Genomic DNA, 15,276 nt, shown 5'->3' on the forward strand with positions numbered 1-15,276 from the left:
TGTGTCCTCAGAGCTACTGTAGACCAGCATCTCTCCTGTAGGATAACTTCCCAGGAATTCATAATAAGGGTCTTATCTGGCTTCATGGCTCAAGTTTTAAATATATTTCAAAGGCTTACTAGCTCAGGAAGAAGTAGCAAAAGACAACAAAACATAAACCAAACTCAGGAGGGCATAACAAATGACTCTGTATGAGGGATACGTGTGAAGAGACGATAACCACCGAAACACTTTTTCACCACCAACAACATAAAAACACAGATCGCTTCCTAACAACAAGCATCATTATCAAGTCATTGTTACTCTGCTCAGTGACGCAGCGGTGAACCAGGCAACAGAAAATGGAGAAAACAGATTAGAAAACAAATTTAAAGTCTGCTGCCGCCTTGCCCTTACATCACTACTGAGATCCACCCCATAACCACGAATGAACATGCTGGCACCAGCAAATGTTCTGGACTGGGACCAGTTCTGGGTACACCGCTTAAGATTAATGGATTGGATAGTCACCATGGCGATAAAAAACCCTGAGAAGAAACCATTACAGCCTCAAGAGATGGTCGGATTTAGTGCTTTTTTGTGTAGGAAGGAGTGAGGTACTTTCTACCACTGTTTCACCAAAAGAGTGTAGAATTTAAAACCTAATTTACTTTATGTGTATAGTTGGTGACCAATGGGGCTTAAAGTTGACCAAAGCTATAAAATGAGATGATGTTCAAAAATGTTTATAATCCAGGATTGTATTGGAAGCATACTAGCAAACTTAAAAAGCCAGTTTACCCAAATTACAAAATAAAATATGTCCTCACTTATCTCTACAGGGATCTACTGTAGCCAAACAGATAGATTTGGGTCTATGTGCTGAATTTATGATAAAACTGCTTATAACATTTCTGCTTCCACCCATATTAGGGGTGTCTCGATATACCGGTACTGACCATAACCGTAATATTTGAATAGGAAATAATGATGATGATATGTTAATAATACACATATGATAATATCATGTAAACAATCCAGTGCCTCTTAAATCAGTTTATATATACAGTTATGGTTATAGACCCTCTCTCCACCTTCCTACACTCGTATTTTGATTGTAATTTATTCGCTAAAAAATAGAGAAAACCTTAAAAAAAGTTAAAGATGAATTTGACTGACTTTTATTTCAAATAGGGCTGTCAATCGATTAAAATATTTAATTGCGATTAATCGAATGATTGTCCATACTTAATCGCAAATTAATCACACATTTTCTATCCGTTCAAAATGTACCTTATAGGGAGATTTATCAAGTATTTAATACTCTTATCAGCATGGGAGTGGGCAAATATGCTTGCGTTATGCAAATGTATGTATTTATTACTGGAAATCAATTAACACAAAACATGGCAAACTGCAGCCCAACAGGCAACAACAGCTGTCAGTGTGTCAGTGTGCTGACTTGACTATGACTTGCCCCAAACTGCATGTGATTATCATAAAGTGGGCATGTCTGTAAAGGGGAGACTCGTAGAACCCATTTTCATTCACATATCTTGAGGTCAGAGGTCAAGGGACCCCTTTGAAAATAATTATCTTGACATGAGTGATCCCTTGGGAAGTGCAACAAGCTGTGAACACAACAATGCCATATAAACACCTTAAAGTTGATAATACGCTCATGTTAGCAAACAGTTGCCTAATTATACATTCAGCAGTCTTGTTTTTAACCACTTGATGAATTTAAAGTCTGTTTACAGGTCTTTGGAATACTACTACTACATATGTGAACAATATTATATAAAAACCTTTCACCAATATTCACTCTCCTTGTAACAAACAGACACAGAACAGTAGCCTAAATTAAAACCATAACAATGAGCTGTAAATACAATAACAAGGCTCAGTAGAGCCGCGGGAGACTGCAGAGATCAGCAATAATTCTGTGGGTTTGTCACTATGAGAACATTTCTCACATTAAACATAGTTAATTGACCACGAAAGTATTGCTTAGTGCTAACTTTCAACAACATGTTGTCTTTTGAAACAATGTCCCAGTGAGTCCAACAAACACACTGAACTGTTTATATTGGAACGACTTTCTGCAGAAAAAAAATGTGCCTATGAAATCTTAACAGTGTGTTTTTGTGAATCATCCACAGTAACCGGGGACACTGTCTCTGGAAAGAGATGCTGTTGCTGTTGAATTATGGAAATGTAATGTTTCAGTGCTGTAAAACCACCATCAGAACTTCATTCACCTCCATTATATTTGGGAGGCAGCAGAAAAACTGATTTTCACACAACCTTGACAAGTCAAAATGAAATTACCTGCATGGGTAGATACTGATTGAGGATATGCTTATTTGTCAATTTGGTGAACTGACCCTTGAAAGGGATAGTTTGGGTGTTTTGAAGTGGGGCTGTGTGAGGTACTTATCCATAGTCAGTGTACTACCCAGTTTGGAGAAACAGACACGAGTAACTGCTCGGAAGCAAAGCATTGTACTGCTGTGGACAGGGGCAGAACCCCAAAATTGATTTAAGCCGCCTAAAAAAAAAAATCAATGTCAGTTTAAGAGTACTCTATATTTAGAATATTTTCACCGCTTTATCTTGCCATCAGACAGCCCTTTCAAACGGGGAACTGAAGCACTAATGCTCTCTTAAAAGCCACCAGACTACACTGAAAAAAAACAGTAATCTTACCTCGCAGAACAGTTGCTGGTCTACCGCTGCCTCGATTGGTTAGTTTGCGATATTGTGTTTGGTGAATCTGAACTCACCCTTTAAAACACCAAAGTCACACAATAGCACAAACAAAACTAACCGATCGAGGCAGCGGTAGACCAGCTACTCCCGTGTTCTGCGAGGTGAAATTACCATTGTTGTCAAAGGAGTCTGGTGGCTTTGAAGACAGGGTAGATAACGGCATCAGTTCCCCGTCGGAAAAGGCTGTCTGATATAGCGTACACTTAAACGGATATAGATTTTTTTTTAGGAGGGCCGTTATTCTAGGCGGCTAAAATATGTTTTGCTGCCAGCCCCGTCCACAGCAGTACATTGCTTTGCTTCTGTGCCGGTACGCCTGTCTATTTCTCCAAACTGGGGGCATGCCAACTGTCTACTACTGTAGGATAAGTATCTCATACAGCCCCACTTCAAAAAACCCACTTTATCCCTTTAAGGCAATGCTGTAATTATGTTTGACTCTAACTGCAACAAGTGAATCACACCTCGCCTCTCTTCTTATTCAGGAAAGATCGAGGAGAAATAGAGCACATGCAACACTTTGATTTGAGCCTCAGGCATGCATGAAATCAGACCTGGTATGCGCTCGCTGGAATAATTCATATGGCCGCATGATTCCAAATTCTAGGAATACCACATGTCGATCGCTCCCAGAGATAGGCCGGGTTTCACATTGCTCCTCTGCGGGCCAGAGGGGCTTAAAGAGAGCAGCTCTGGTCATTATAACACCACAGGGGAGCTTGTCTGATCACAGATCCTCACTCCACACTGTTTACATTCTGATCAGCAACACCAAGCCCCATCATCCCTGTACAAATGGATGTTTATTTAGACAGCGGACCCGAACAGGATTTCATTGTAATCTCTGTAGAGGGTGACAGTGAAAACATCACTCTAGGGTTTCACCCAGCGGGGAAATTGCTGTTCCGCAGTGTAAATAGAGAAATTACATCCCGTAAGCACAGCGGAGGAAAGAAAGGGTTCTTTCTTGATGCTAGATTGGGGGGATGAAGTCAGTATGTACATAGTTTCTAGTTTCTACAAGTGCAAATGTTTAGCGTAGAAGGGCAAGATTGTTGACATATACACTGATCCTAAATCAGATTTGGATTATAAAGTATTTGACTAAGTCTTAGAGGGTGGTTTGTTGCCGCAGACAGATGAAGTTTACAGCCGCAGAGCAATTCAGATTTTATCATAAGTTGTTAATCACAGAAAATTACAATAACATGACTTCAGGCTTCTACACTTCAGCATTCATTGTTTTTTTCTGATGAGTCCACCGCTTTGATACCTCATGAACAAAATGCAAAGACTTAGCTTCAAATACTATTTTAACCAAGTGTCCTCACAGTATTGCGTAGGCTACGCTTAAGATACGCTCTCATAAAAGAACACTGTTCTTAAGGTCAGTTCATGCTCTCTCTGGTGTGTGTGGTCTTTGCGGCGTGGAGGGTCGACACAGTGGGAGTTGAGTTCAGCGGAGGCTCTCCACCGAGCAGAGTGCTCAGGACAGAAAACAAAACTCTGGTCGTGAATTCCAACAAATACAAAAACACAGTGGATGGGAAGAGTTTTCATCCTGGTTGCTGCACTAGTGGCTACTACTGGTAAGACTGTGTGCACCACTCCACAGGTTAACAGAGAGAGCTACAGAGTACAGGGACATGTACTTTTAATATTGGAAAACTAGAAAACAAACTCTTCTAAGGTCTCTACAGATATTATCATTTTGAGAGCCACACTGTAGGCGTGGCTAAAAAAGTAAAAAGCAAAAAAAAACAGAATTCTGTATTTTCTTGTTTCCTACTCTAGTTATCACCTCACAAATCACATCCAGACAGCAACCTCCGGGTCTGAATCGTGAAGCCAATGCAGAAGTGCCTTAAACCTGCATTTTTTCTAATAGCCAGCAGGGGGCGACTCCTCTGGTTACAAAAAGAAGTCTGATTGTATGGAAGTCTATGAGAAAATGAGCCTACTTCTCACTTGATTTATTACCTCAGTAAACATTGTAAACATGAATTTATGGTCTCAATAGCTAGTTTCAAGTCTTCTTCAATACAGCATGATGTTCATTTAGTAAATTATGGTCCCGTCGTCAAATAGACCATAAAGCAGGGTATGCTTTAGGCTTCCTTGTGATTGACAGGTCGCTACCACGGCATTAATCGGTTTGGGAGTTGATTCTTTAACCCTTTCACAGTGTGTTTTCAGTTCATGAAAGTAATTTGTAACATTTTGGTCACCTAAAAATGTCTTATTTAGGGCTGTCAATCGATTAGAATATTTAATCGTGATTAATCGTATGATTGTCCATAGTTAAGCGCAATAATCGCAAATTATTTGCACATTTACTAGCTGTTCAAAATGAACCTTAAAAAGGAGATTTGTCAAGTATTAAATAAAAAAATTTAATATGCTTGCTTTATGCAAATGTATGTATATATTTATTACTGGAAATCAATTAACAACACAAAACAATGACTAATATTGTCCAGAAACCCTCACAAGTACTACATTTAGCATAAAGAATATTCTCAAATCACAACATGGCAAACCCAAACCCAACAGGCAACAACAGCTGTCAGTGTGCTGACTTGACTATGACTTGAACCCATTTTCATTCACATATCTTGAGGTCAGAGGTCAAGGGACCCCTTTGAAAATAGATATCTTGATATGAGTGATCCCTTGGGAGGAGAACTAATAATGTACAGAATTATAGTAATTCTAAATGAACCAATATTTTTGCTCTACAAAGACTCCACAGGCAGATTTCCCCGTCATCCCTCTAAACTCTAACTGAGAGACAATCATTTGGGACTCACCTTGGCATTTTGCAGGGCGGTCTGGTAGCTGGACGGCTTGTAGTACAGCCTCTGGGACGGCTCGGTGTGGATGTCTCCCAGAAACAGCTCCTCCACCAGGTGATCCAGGTTGTGATGCAGGTACTGCTTCTCCACCCTCAGCAGCTGCAGCTCATGCATGGCAAAGTTGAGCTCCCTGGAGCAGTCGTAGCCGCCCTCCTCGCTCCAAAGCTCGTAGGGCACGCTGGGCTCCCAGGGGCCTTTCACGGCCCCTTTGCAGCTGTGGTTGAGCCTCTGGCTGAGCTCTTTGGCCACGGTGGCTGTGTGACAAACCATCTGGACGCGGTGGAGGTGGTACTCCGCCTCCGTGCCGCCGCGGATGATCCAGGAGGCCTGTCGTAGGCGCAGACGACCCCGGATCACCAGAGTGTAGGTGGGTTTGGTGCAGTGGTTGTCCTCGTAGTAGAACTGGTGAGCCTGGAAGGTGTTGTTGGAGTAGAAACTGTAGAAGCGCGTCAGGAACTCCGGGCCTGGTCTCACCTCACAGCTGCAACAGAAAACAGAGGTTTCACATAAACACCATGCAAGCAAATGTTATAATAACAAGAAGCTGTAAGTTGGTCTGGAGCGGAGTGTTTTGCTGTGCAGCAAGCAATTTCTTTATTTTGATTCTTCAGCATTGCCTGTGTTTGCACAATAGAGTTCAGTCATGCAGCTTTTTAAAAGGGCCTTCTGACTTCATCACAAGTGCATGTTCTTCCTCAACATTTATGTGTAATACTATCTTGTGTAAGATACTGTTTGAACTGAAAATAAGACCTAGACATTTCATTTGGCATGAACGTATGAATGGAACTATGGCGCAGAGAACATCTACTCTTAAAGGGGACTTTAGATAGACCAAAAGTATACTGCTATCTTTTTTACCATGATTTTGTTTCTACCTTCTAAGCAGCGATTGGTTCCTTCCAGTATAGTAGCTAAATCAACTTGCAGAGACTTAAAAAACCTGAGATCAATGTAACCCATTTCAGTAAACTTTCAAACCAAAGATACATAATGTTTGTGTGGCTGTGTTGTGTTGGCATAATGAGCACATGCATGCCAACCTGCGAGCATAAGTCATTTCTGGTCGTCTCAGTTGCATTATAGTCATCATTCACATTGTTAATGAAATAACCACTCAATTAATTTATTAATACATTCCATTAAAATTAATTTATTGGTTTTATGTAACTTCAATTGACAAAATGTTTGTTGCATGAGGTCACATCCATATTACCTGCTGCTCATTGGTACAAACTGCCAAACAGATTAGTGAGAGCGTCCAATGGGCTTTATAGAAGAGGCGACTCGGACTGTACCACGTTGAGTTGACGCAAAGGGGGTTTTCATTGTTCCAGGGAATAATGATTTTGATGTACCCTAAACAATCTATATTATTAATATTTCTGTGTTAGGACAATTAGAATAATGATTTAGAAATGTTTTTGTTGTTTTTACATAGAAATGTTAATTTATTGTCTTAATTGATTATGGACTAACTTTAACTGTAGGAGGAACTTCCTGTTTAAAAAAACAAGAGGTAGAAGCTCCTCAAGGAGGGTTCATTGTTGGTTCAGTTCAGATGCAAAAAAATATTTTATTGACTTGTGGATCTCCTTATGTGCTTTGGAAACGTTTTTATACGTTTATGTGTGCTTTTTTTATTTTTGTATATAGTTTTGTTTTCACAACCTCACCAAAACCAGCCTGAACTGCTTGTTTCTGTTAACTTCAAATAAAATCTACACGGGGTGAAGGTTCTCCTTTCACCACTCGGCCAATCCTTACACTCAAATAGGGCTGCACGATATTAGGAAAATAAGGGTGTTGAATATTGTGATAACGCTATTAATTGAGATAAATAAACTATTTTAAAAATGTATATGTGATTTCTGCCTTTCTGCTGCTTTCAGTATACTGCTAAAATGCAACAAATTGCTTGTTGAACATTGAACTGAACAAAAAAGGCGCCAATAAAAAAAGAATGAAGAATGAAGAAAGTGCAGTTTTCTACTGATACTCTCAAAAAAGCCCGGAGTGCAATATTGCAGATTGCAAAGTGTTTATTGTGTAAGTTGACAGTGCGATGACGATTAAAAAACGATTTTATTGTGCAGCCCTACACTCAAATTCAAGATTTATGATTTGGCGGATGAAAGGCATTTCTTTTACTAGCAATGGATTTTGAATAAAATGGAAGACAAAAAGCTAACATGAACGTTGTGAGAAGAATAATGTGAATTTAGTCATAACAAAAGAGTTCATGTGTTCAGCAGATGACCATGAAACACCACAAATGCACCAACAAAGGATTTCAAAGTGCTTTCAAAACAGTTCCTGCTCACAATTATAATATCAAACCATTGATAAACAATAAAACAGACCAACTGGACAGAAAGCTCAGCAAGTTTATTTTTTCTTACTGTGCAGACAGGAAGTGACAATAATCACTACTTGAAAAAGAAGAAATCACCCTATAAACAAACTATAGTATGTTTTAAGAAATGTCAGCAGTGTTGTTACATATAGTACAGTATGTGCAGCCTGTAGCTGATGGGCTAAAACAAACAAAAACACCAGTATGGTATTCAAACATCTAGGAAGTGCCCCAATAACATATCATCTACCACCTTAACTATTTTAGGCTACATGTCATGTTTTAATGCCCTTGTTCAATCATATAGGGGATAGTTGCATTGGATTTTGTATGTCAAAACTTCCTGCGTTCCAATAAAAAAAGATGCACAGAAAACATACAGTCAGTCCCTAGTTGTTTACCTGGTGGACACCCAGTGACCCTCGACGTTGGGAGGCATCTGCACAGCGATTCGGGCTCCATTGTGAAGGTGCTTCAACATGTGTTGGCACTGGGAGTCTTTGAGCGCCCGACCGAAGGTTTTCTCCAGAGGCAGACGGCTGGACCGACCGTCTGAGTACTGAAGAGAGGAGCCACCTTCAGCCCAGCCTGTGGGAGCAATAAGGACACCAAAAGGTTTAGGTCGGGTGAGATTTCACCTTCATTTCATCTTTTAGGCATGACTGTTTAGGAATAAATTAAATATAAAACCCCCCCCCCAAAAAAGGGTTTCATCCATGAGATTTTTGTGTTACATGGGAACATTTCAGGATTCAAAGTGAAGATACTGGCATAATATGAAACTAGAAAACCTAAGGAATTCATTGGTACCAATCATGTTATACAGCCATTTTCAAAAGGGGTACCTTGACCTCTGACCTCAAGATATGTGAATGTAAATGGGTTCTATGGGTACCCACGAGTCTCCCCTTTGCAGACATGCCCACTTTATCATAATCGCATGCAGTTTGGGGCAAGTCGTAGTCAAGTCAGCACACTGACACACTGACAGCTGTTGTTGCCTGTTGGGCTGCAGTTTGCCATGTTATGATTTGAGCATATTTTTATGCTAAATGCAGTCACTGTGAGGGTTTCTGGACAATATTTGTCATTGTTTTGTGTTGTTAACTGATTTCCAATAATAAATATATACATACATTTGCATAAAGCAAGCATATTTGCCCACTCCGATGTTGATAAGAGTATTAAATACAATTCTGCCTTTAAGGTACATTTTGAACAGATACAAAATAATTGCAATTAACTATGGAAAATCTTGCGATTAATCGCAATATAATATTTTAATCGATTGACAGTCCTAATTTAAATACAAAAAAAGTGCCATTCAGCATTATTTGAACCTCAGACATTTGCCTCATTGAGGTTGAAATGTTGAATAAACCACTAAGGAATGAGTTTAGTTTGGCAGATCTATTTTTCTATTAGATGTTTCCATCCTAATAAATGAAGCACAACTGCTTTTAAACTAATAATACACTTAATTATACTTAGATCAAATAGAGAAATAAGTCATCTTGTTAGTTTGAAGTATGGCTCTCATGTTTTCACTCTGCTTATGCAGTCAGTCAGACTTCTTTGAAGTGTTTAGAGGGTTTCATGTAGTCATTTTAACTCATGTCATCACCCGGGGATTACAGGGCTTTATCAGTGACCTGCAACACCTGGTATGAGTGGAGTCTTTAGGGTTAATATTAGCTGACATTGTGATGAAAAGGCAAAGCTTATACAGTATGTCCAAGTTGAAGATGCGTGGCTTAAAGCTACCATGGCAGATTTGAACTAATTCTGAAATCAAGATACAAACAAAAGGACAAGAGCAGTATTGCAGTTTGAAACCTCAGAGTTCCCACCGTGTCCGTGTACCCTCGATGCACCACATGAAATAACAATACTTTAAACAAAGGGCTGAGTTTAAGGGGATACAATATCGGAAATGAAAGCATTTTCAAACCCTGTAGCCAAAGAAAAGCCTTGAAGCTCACATTCCAGTGAGGATTTATTATTATTATTTATACACCAAAAATCTACCTTGAAATATGAAGACTTCGTCTTAAATTCTTTCTATTTGGACCCGACTTGCCAGGCAATATCATTTAACGCCTTGGAATGCTGCTGCGTTCGCCTCTGTGCTTTTAATTTGAGACTATAACACCGAGGGAGGAATAAAAAACACCTGATTAAAAGAAGCCAGAAGCTCCATGAAGAACAAAGATCCATCCAGTTGTTTTACAGCAGCGAGGCAGCTCCTCTACTGTATGTGTGTAAATCACCACATCACAGCGCTGCTCAGTGGAAACACTAGTGGACAGCGGAGAGACTTGATCCCCCGACTCAGCTGGTGGCATTAGTAACGCTGCCGGCTGGAGCCGTGTTAAAATCAAAGAAAAGGCTTCACAGTTTGCTGTGTGTGTGTTTATGTGTGAAAGAGGCTTTTTTTTGCACCTGCAGTCGGATCTGTACCAGAGGAAAGACGGCTGCCAACAGTTTTTACAATGAGGAGAGCAGAAACCAGACCAGTATGTGTGTTTGAATTTAAAAGGAAACCTGGTGAGATGTTTAACGCAAACACACTTTTAACCTCACTGAGGTTTCCACGCTTTGGATTTAATAGCAGGTGAATTTCAGGGTAAGACACACACACAAATGTGCCATCAAAACACAAATATGCCCTGTATGCATGCAATAGAATAAATAAACTCAACCAGGGCTGGACAATGAACAATATTAATTGAATTATCAATATTATCAATCTTACAACAACATTAATTTGTTCATATAGTTGTTTTCTAGCCCTGAAATGATGAGTCGGTTAAGGAACTAGTACATAAAGAGGAAATTAGGTAAAAATAGCAGCTCACTCAATACTCAGCTCAGCCCTGTCGCACTAAATGGCGTATGAAAGATGCAGTAATCCGAAGTAATTTCGAGTGCAATAGGAACGCCTTTCTTGCTTTCGCCGTGTCATTTGTACGCCGTGTAATCTATATTGACTGCAATGTACGCTCAAAGCTAATGGTGTGGAGTAAAAAGGGAGAAAGATTGCTTATGGTGGACGGAGGGGAGGTGGATGGGTCCAACACACACAGGACTTTCAACCAGGAGACCAGTGTTCGTGTCCCAAAGCGTAATTTTGAAATTCCGTTAGTGATGTAGTGTTTTCCATACTTCTGTTACTTTGTTTTCGTATGTATATTACGTTGTTTCCATACTAATTTTAAGCCCAAACATAATGGTTTCCCTAAACCTAACTAAGTGGTTTTGTTGTCTAAACCTAACTGTGAACATAGTTTTGTTGCGTGGCATAAAATGACAGCCATAAAGGCTGAAATGCGTCGTCATGACACGCAGAATGTCGTGTTATTTATACGCCTTCCCATGAGATCGGGTTCCTCAGCTTCTCAAATGTGGATATTTTGTCTCCTATAACAGTAAATGGAATACATTTAGCTTCCTTTGGACTCTTCTTGCGCCCTCAATCACTAAATTTTCCTACTATTTTCTGACATTTTGTAGCTTATATAACAAGTACTCGATTAATCAAGAAAATTATTGGGACTTGATTTATGATGGAAAATAGTTGTTATTTACAGCCCTACAATTTTCAATAAACATCTATAGACTTATAATACCTACAACAACCAATGACATCTAAGAAGAAGTTCAACCAACCAATCAGCTAACAGTCCAGTGTCTTTAAGCGGTCATATTGTAATTAAGATGAAACATATCAAGAGTGAGCCAACATGAGAAAAAAAAAGTTAACTCAAGGTCCACTTACCAGCTTTTTCTGTAGCTTTCAAATACATTCTCCCTCAGCTGCTCAGTTGTTATGTAGATAGCTAATTTGTCTAACAGTTGGTTGTTTCTAACACATAATTAATCTGTTCAAAGATGAGCTGTGGTTGGAAACGCCGGGAAAAGCTAGTAAGTGGACGTTGGTATTGTGAGTGTATGTGTGTCATCATGGTAAAATGTGGTCCTGGAGACCAGCGGAGCGGGAACTACCACAGAGATGGTTTTGAGTACTTTACCAGGTGTTTATATGTCTGTGGACAGATTTTGTGACTGTGATAGCGTGGCAGTCGTGCAAGATGTTAGTTGGTGGTTCAGATAAAAATGAAGGTTGAGTTCAAAGATGCAAGGGGTGCAAAGGGGCAATTGCCCCTCCCTACTTTATGCCCCCACTTTACGGCCCTGGCCCCGATTTGGCATCACAAAACTTTACAGGTGTGTGGTTGAGATCAAAATGAAGAAAGAGTTCGAAGATGGGTGTATTCTGAGCAAGGGCGCGAGAAGTAAGGGGGTAGGAAGTGGGGAAGGGCTGGTGTGATCCCATCACAAGATGGTCTCTATAGTTGTTGAGGTAAATTCGATATACAGTAGACCTTTTCAAACTTGACAACATAAACATTTTAAATGGGCCCCTTTGTATTTCCTGTTGCAATGATTGTTAATGCAGTAGCTGACAGGAAGTAAACCTGGACCAAAGCTGTTGCCCTAGCAACCGAATGGCAATGAAAAAGTCTATATAGCAACACCAAAAATTGAATCAAGTCAATAAAAAAAGTGAAAATCTGATTATTTAAAATGATGTTAGTGATGATTTTTGATAGGAATATGTTGTGGTGTGGCTTTACACTACAATGGGAAGATGAGCGGAGCTGAAAAGAAGGTCAATTTGAAGTGGGACAGATAACACAACGCTACGGCGGAAATCATGAAGAGCTCCCAAGAATCAGCCATGTTGGATTAAAATACCACTTAAAATCAGCTTTGCAACAGATATTATGGAAAAGACACGGGAAGACGCTGATGATGAGATGATGAATTATCTCCTGACATTCGGCTGCAGCTTTCCAGGGATTGTGGGTAATGTATGCCCTCGTCAACAGAGATACTGGAAAAAGATATTCATTCAGTATTTTTAATATCTATTTAGTTTCCTTCCTAGCTTCCAAACAAATCGTGGACTTCCCCTTTCTCCTCACTTAAAAAAAGTGTAATATTCAAAAGGAAAGCTCATTTATACTCTAATCCGAGAACATCTTGAATACATTTTTAAAAACATATAGCATGCATCTTATTTTGCTGTTTTTGGTAACAGTTGTGATGTTAAACTGTATAGTGAAACTCTTTATTTAGAGTAATTTTAAACACTGTTACAAATCTTTTTATGAAGAGTTTTATTACATCACAGCCAAACGACAACTCCAAATGGAAAACAGGCTAACGGGGTAATAAATGAGGATATTATTAAAAAGAGGTTATGTGTAGTCTTTTGTCTTCTCTACACATTTAATGAGTGTTGAATGTGTGAGTTTCTTCCAATAGCTTTCTTTAAAGAGAAAAAAGCTCCCCACATTAAGGCAATAATCAGGCTTGACTCGAACCCTCTCCGCTCCCTCGTTGCTGCTGCTGCTTTCCCAAACTGCTGCTCTCTATCTAAATCAAAGCACCCACAAAACTCCCAGAGCCCCAAACCACAGAGAACATTTCCAGTTGGCCTGATCCCACCAGTGAGGTAACAGCACTGGGACCCCTGACAAGCAGAGAGACTCCACATCGTTTATGGGAAGAGAAAAACTCAGAAGTGCCAGAGCAGAGACCAGACAAAGGACTGTTCTTTGTGTTATCTTAGCATTTGGCAGTGACCATGCAGGACTTGAAGGGGGTGGAGAAAACAACATTACAGACTTTTAAGGACTGCACCAAGTACAGTGGTAACATTTTAAAGAAGGTATTGGCTTCAGTATTTTTTATTTTGGAGGTCTTTTCTACATTTACTTCACTGGATTTCAGAGGGAAATATTGTACTTGTAATGTGATATACATTTATCTGACAGATGTAGGTATGAGTTAGTTTTTGCAGATAGAATTTTATTTTCAGCTTGAAGTAAAGTCATAAAATGTTTTTGTTAGTAACGAGTGTCTACAGCCATGCTATAGCGGCTCAGTGAGACTGTATAGGCACAGTGGAGCTTTGAGCTAAATGCTGACACCAGCATGCTAACATGCAACAGATAATCAAAGACAATTGCAGAGATGAGCCTGGGAGGATGATAAGGAGGATGAGGAGAAAACTCCACCAAAACAACAACAAAACTTTTAGAAAGGAATAAGTTTAAAGGGATAGTTCGGGTGTTTTGAAGTGGGGTTGTATGAGGTACTTATCCATAGTAGGTGTATTACCTACAGCAGATGGCGGTCGGCATGACCCCAGCTTCGAGAAACAGACAGGAGCACCGGCGCAAAGCAATACAGTGCTCTGGACGCCGAACAGAGATGACAGAAAAACTTGTTTTATCCACCTAAAAGAAAGGCTCACCCAAAAAATGTATATCTGTTTATGTCTACGCTGTATTTACAATATTTTCTGACGGCGAACTGAACTGAAAGTGAAATGTATCATATCAGTTTCACTTTCAGTTCCCAGTCAGAAAGGAGAAGGAAAGGGCTGTCTGACGGCAAGATAAAGCGGTGAAAATATTCTAAATATAGCGTACACTTAGATGGATATAGAATTTTTTTAGGTGAGCCTTTCTTTTAGGTGGCTATAATAAGTTTTTCTGCCGTCCCCGTCCACAGCACTGTATTGCTTTGCTCCGGTGCTCCTGTCTGTTTCTCGATGCTGGGGGCACGCCGACCGTCATCTACTGTAAGTAATACACCTACTTTGGATAAGAACCTTATACAACCCCACTTCAAAACACCCAAACTATCCATTTAAGAGTCTACAGCCATGCTAGAAGTTCTGTGGGGCAGTAGCATATGTAGCGTTCTGATGCTAACATGATCATAGTGATAATGCAACATGTGGATGTTTAGAAGGTAGGCCCTATAACGTTCACCCTGTACATCATCAGGGTACAGCTGAGGCTGATGGTAATGTCATTCGTTTTGAAGATATTTGGTCATAAACCAAAGTATTGAACATATTAAAATTTTAATCTGAGAATGCCACCACATGTAAAGTTAAGAGATCACCAAAGTTATTACAATTCATCCTGTGGAGGACATGAATGTCTAAGAAATTTCATGACGATCCATTCAACTGTTGTCAGACATTTCACCAAAAGTACAAAATGTCAACCTCATGGTGGCGCTGGAGGAAATGTCCTTGGGACATATCATCTGGGAACCATGAATGGCTCTACAAAATGTTGTGTCAATCCATCCAGTAGATGTTGAGACATTTTACTGGATGAATGACATGTTTGACCTGCTGGTGGTGCTAGAGTAAAAATCAGGGGATCACCAAAGTCTTTTTTAATCCTCTGAGCACCAAATTTCACCAGAAGCATTAGGATTCATCTT

General features: G+C 39.7%; 1 protein-coding gene across 3 annotated transcripts in view; it reads right to left on the reverse strand.

Annotated features, from left to right (window-relative positions):
- LOC119499396 (protein APCDD1-like) overlaps positions 1–15,276 on the reverse strand; it is a 68,360-nt gene that overhangs the window by 9,003 nt on the left and 44,081 nt on the right. For all 3 annotated transcript variants that reach the window (XM_037788697.1, XM_037788700.1, XM_037788698.1), the window contains 2 exons: positions 8,364–8,550; positions 5,562–6,087 (listed from right to left, as the gene is read on the reverse strand). In XM_037788697.1, the coding sequence (XP_037644625.1) occupies positions 5,562–6,087; positions 8,364–8,550 (713 nt within the window). The remainder of the gene's footprint in view (positions 1–5,561; positions 6,088–8,363; positions 8,551–15,276) is intronic.

Source organism: Sebastes umbrosus, chromosome 12, assembly GCF_015220745.1.
Source record: "Sebastes umbrosus isolate fSebUmb1 chromosome 12, fSebUmb1.pri, whole genome shotgun sequence".
In the NCBI taxonomy this organism is placed as follows: domain Eukaryota; kingdom Metazoa; phylum Chordata; class Actinopteri; order Perciformes; family Sebastidae; genus Sebastes; species Sebastes umbrosus.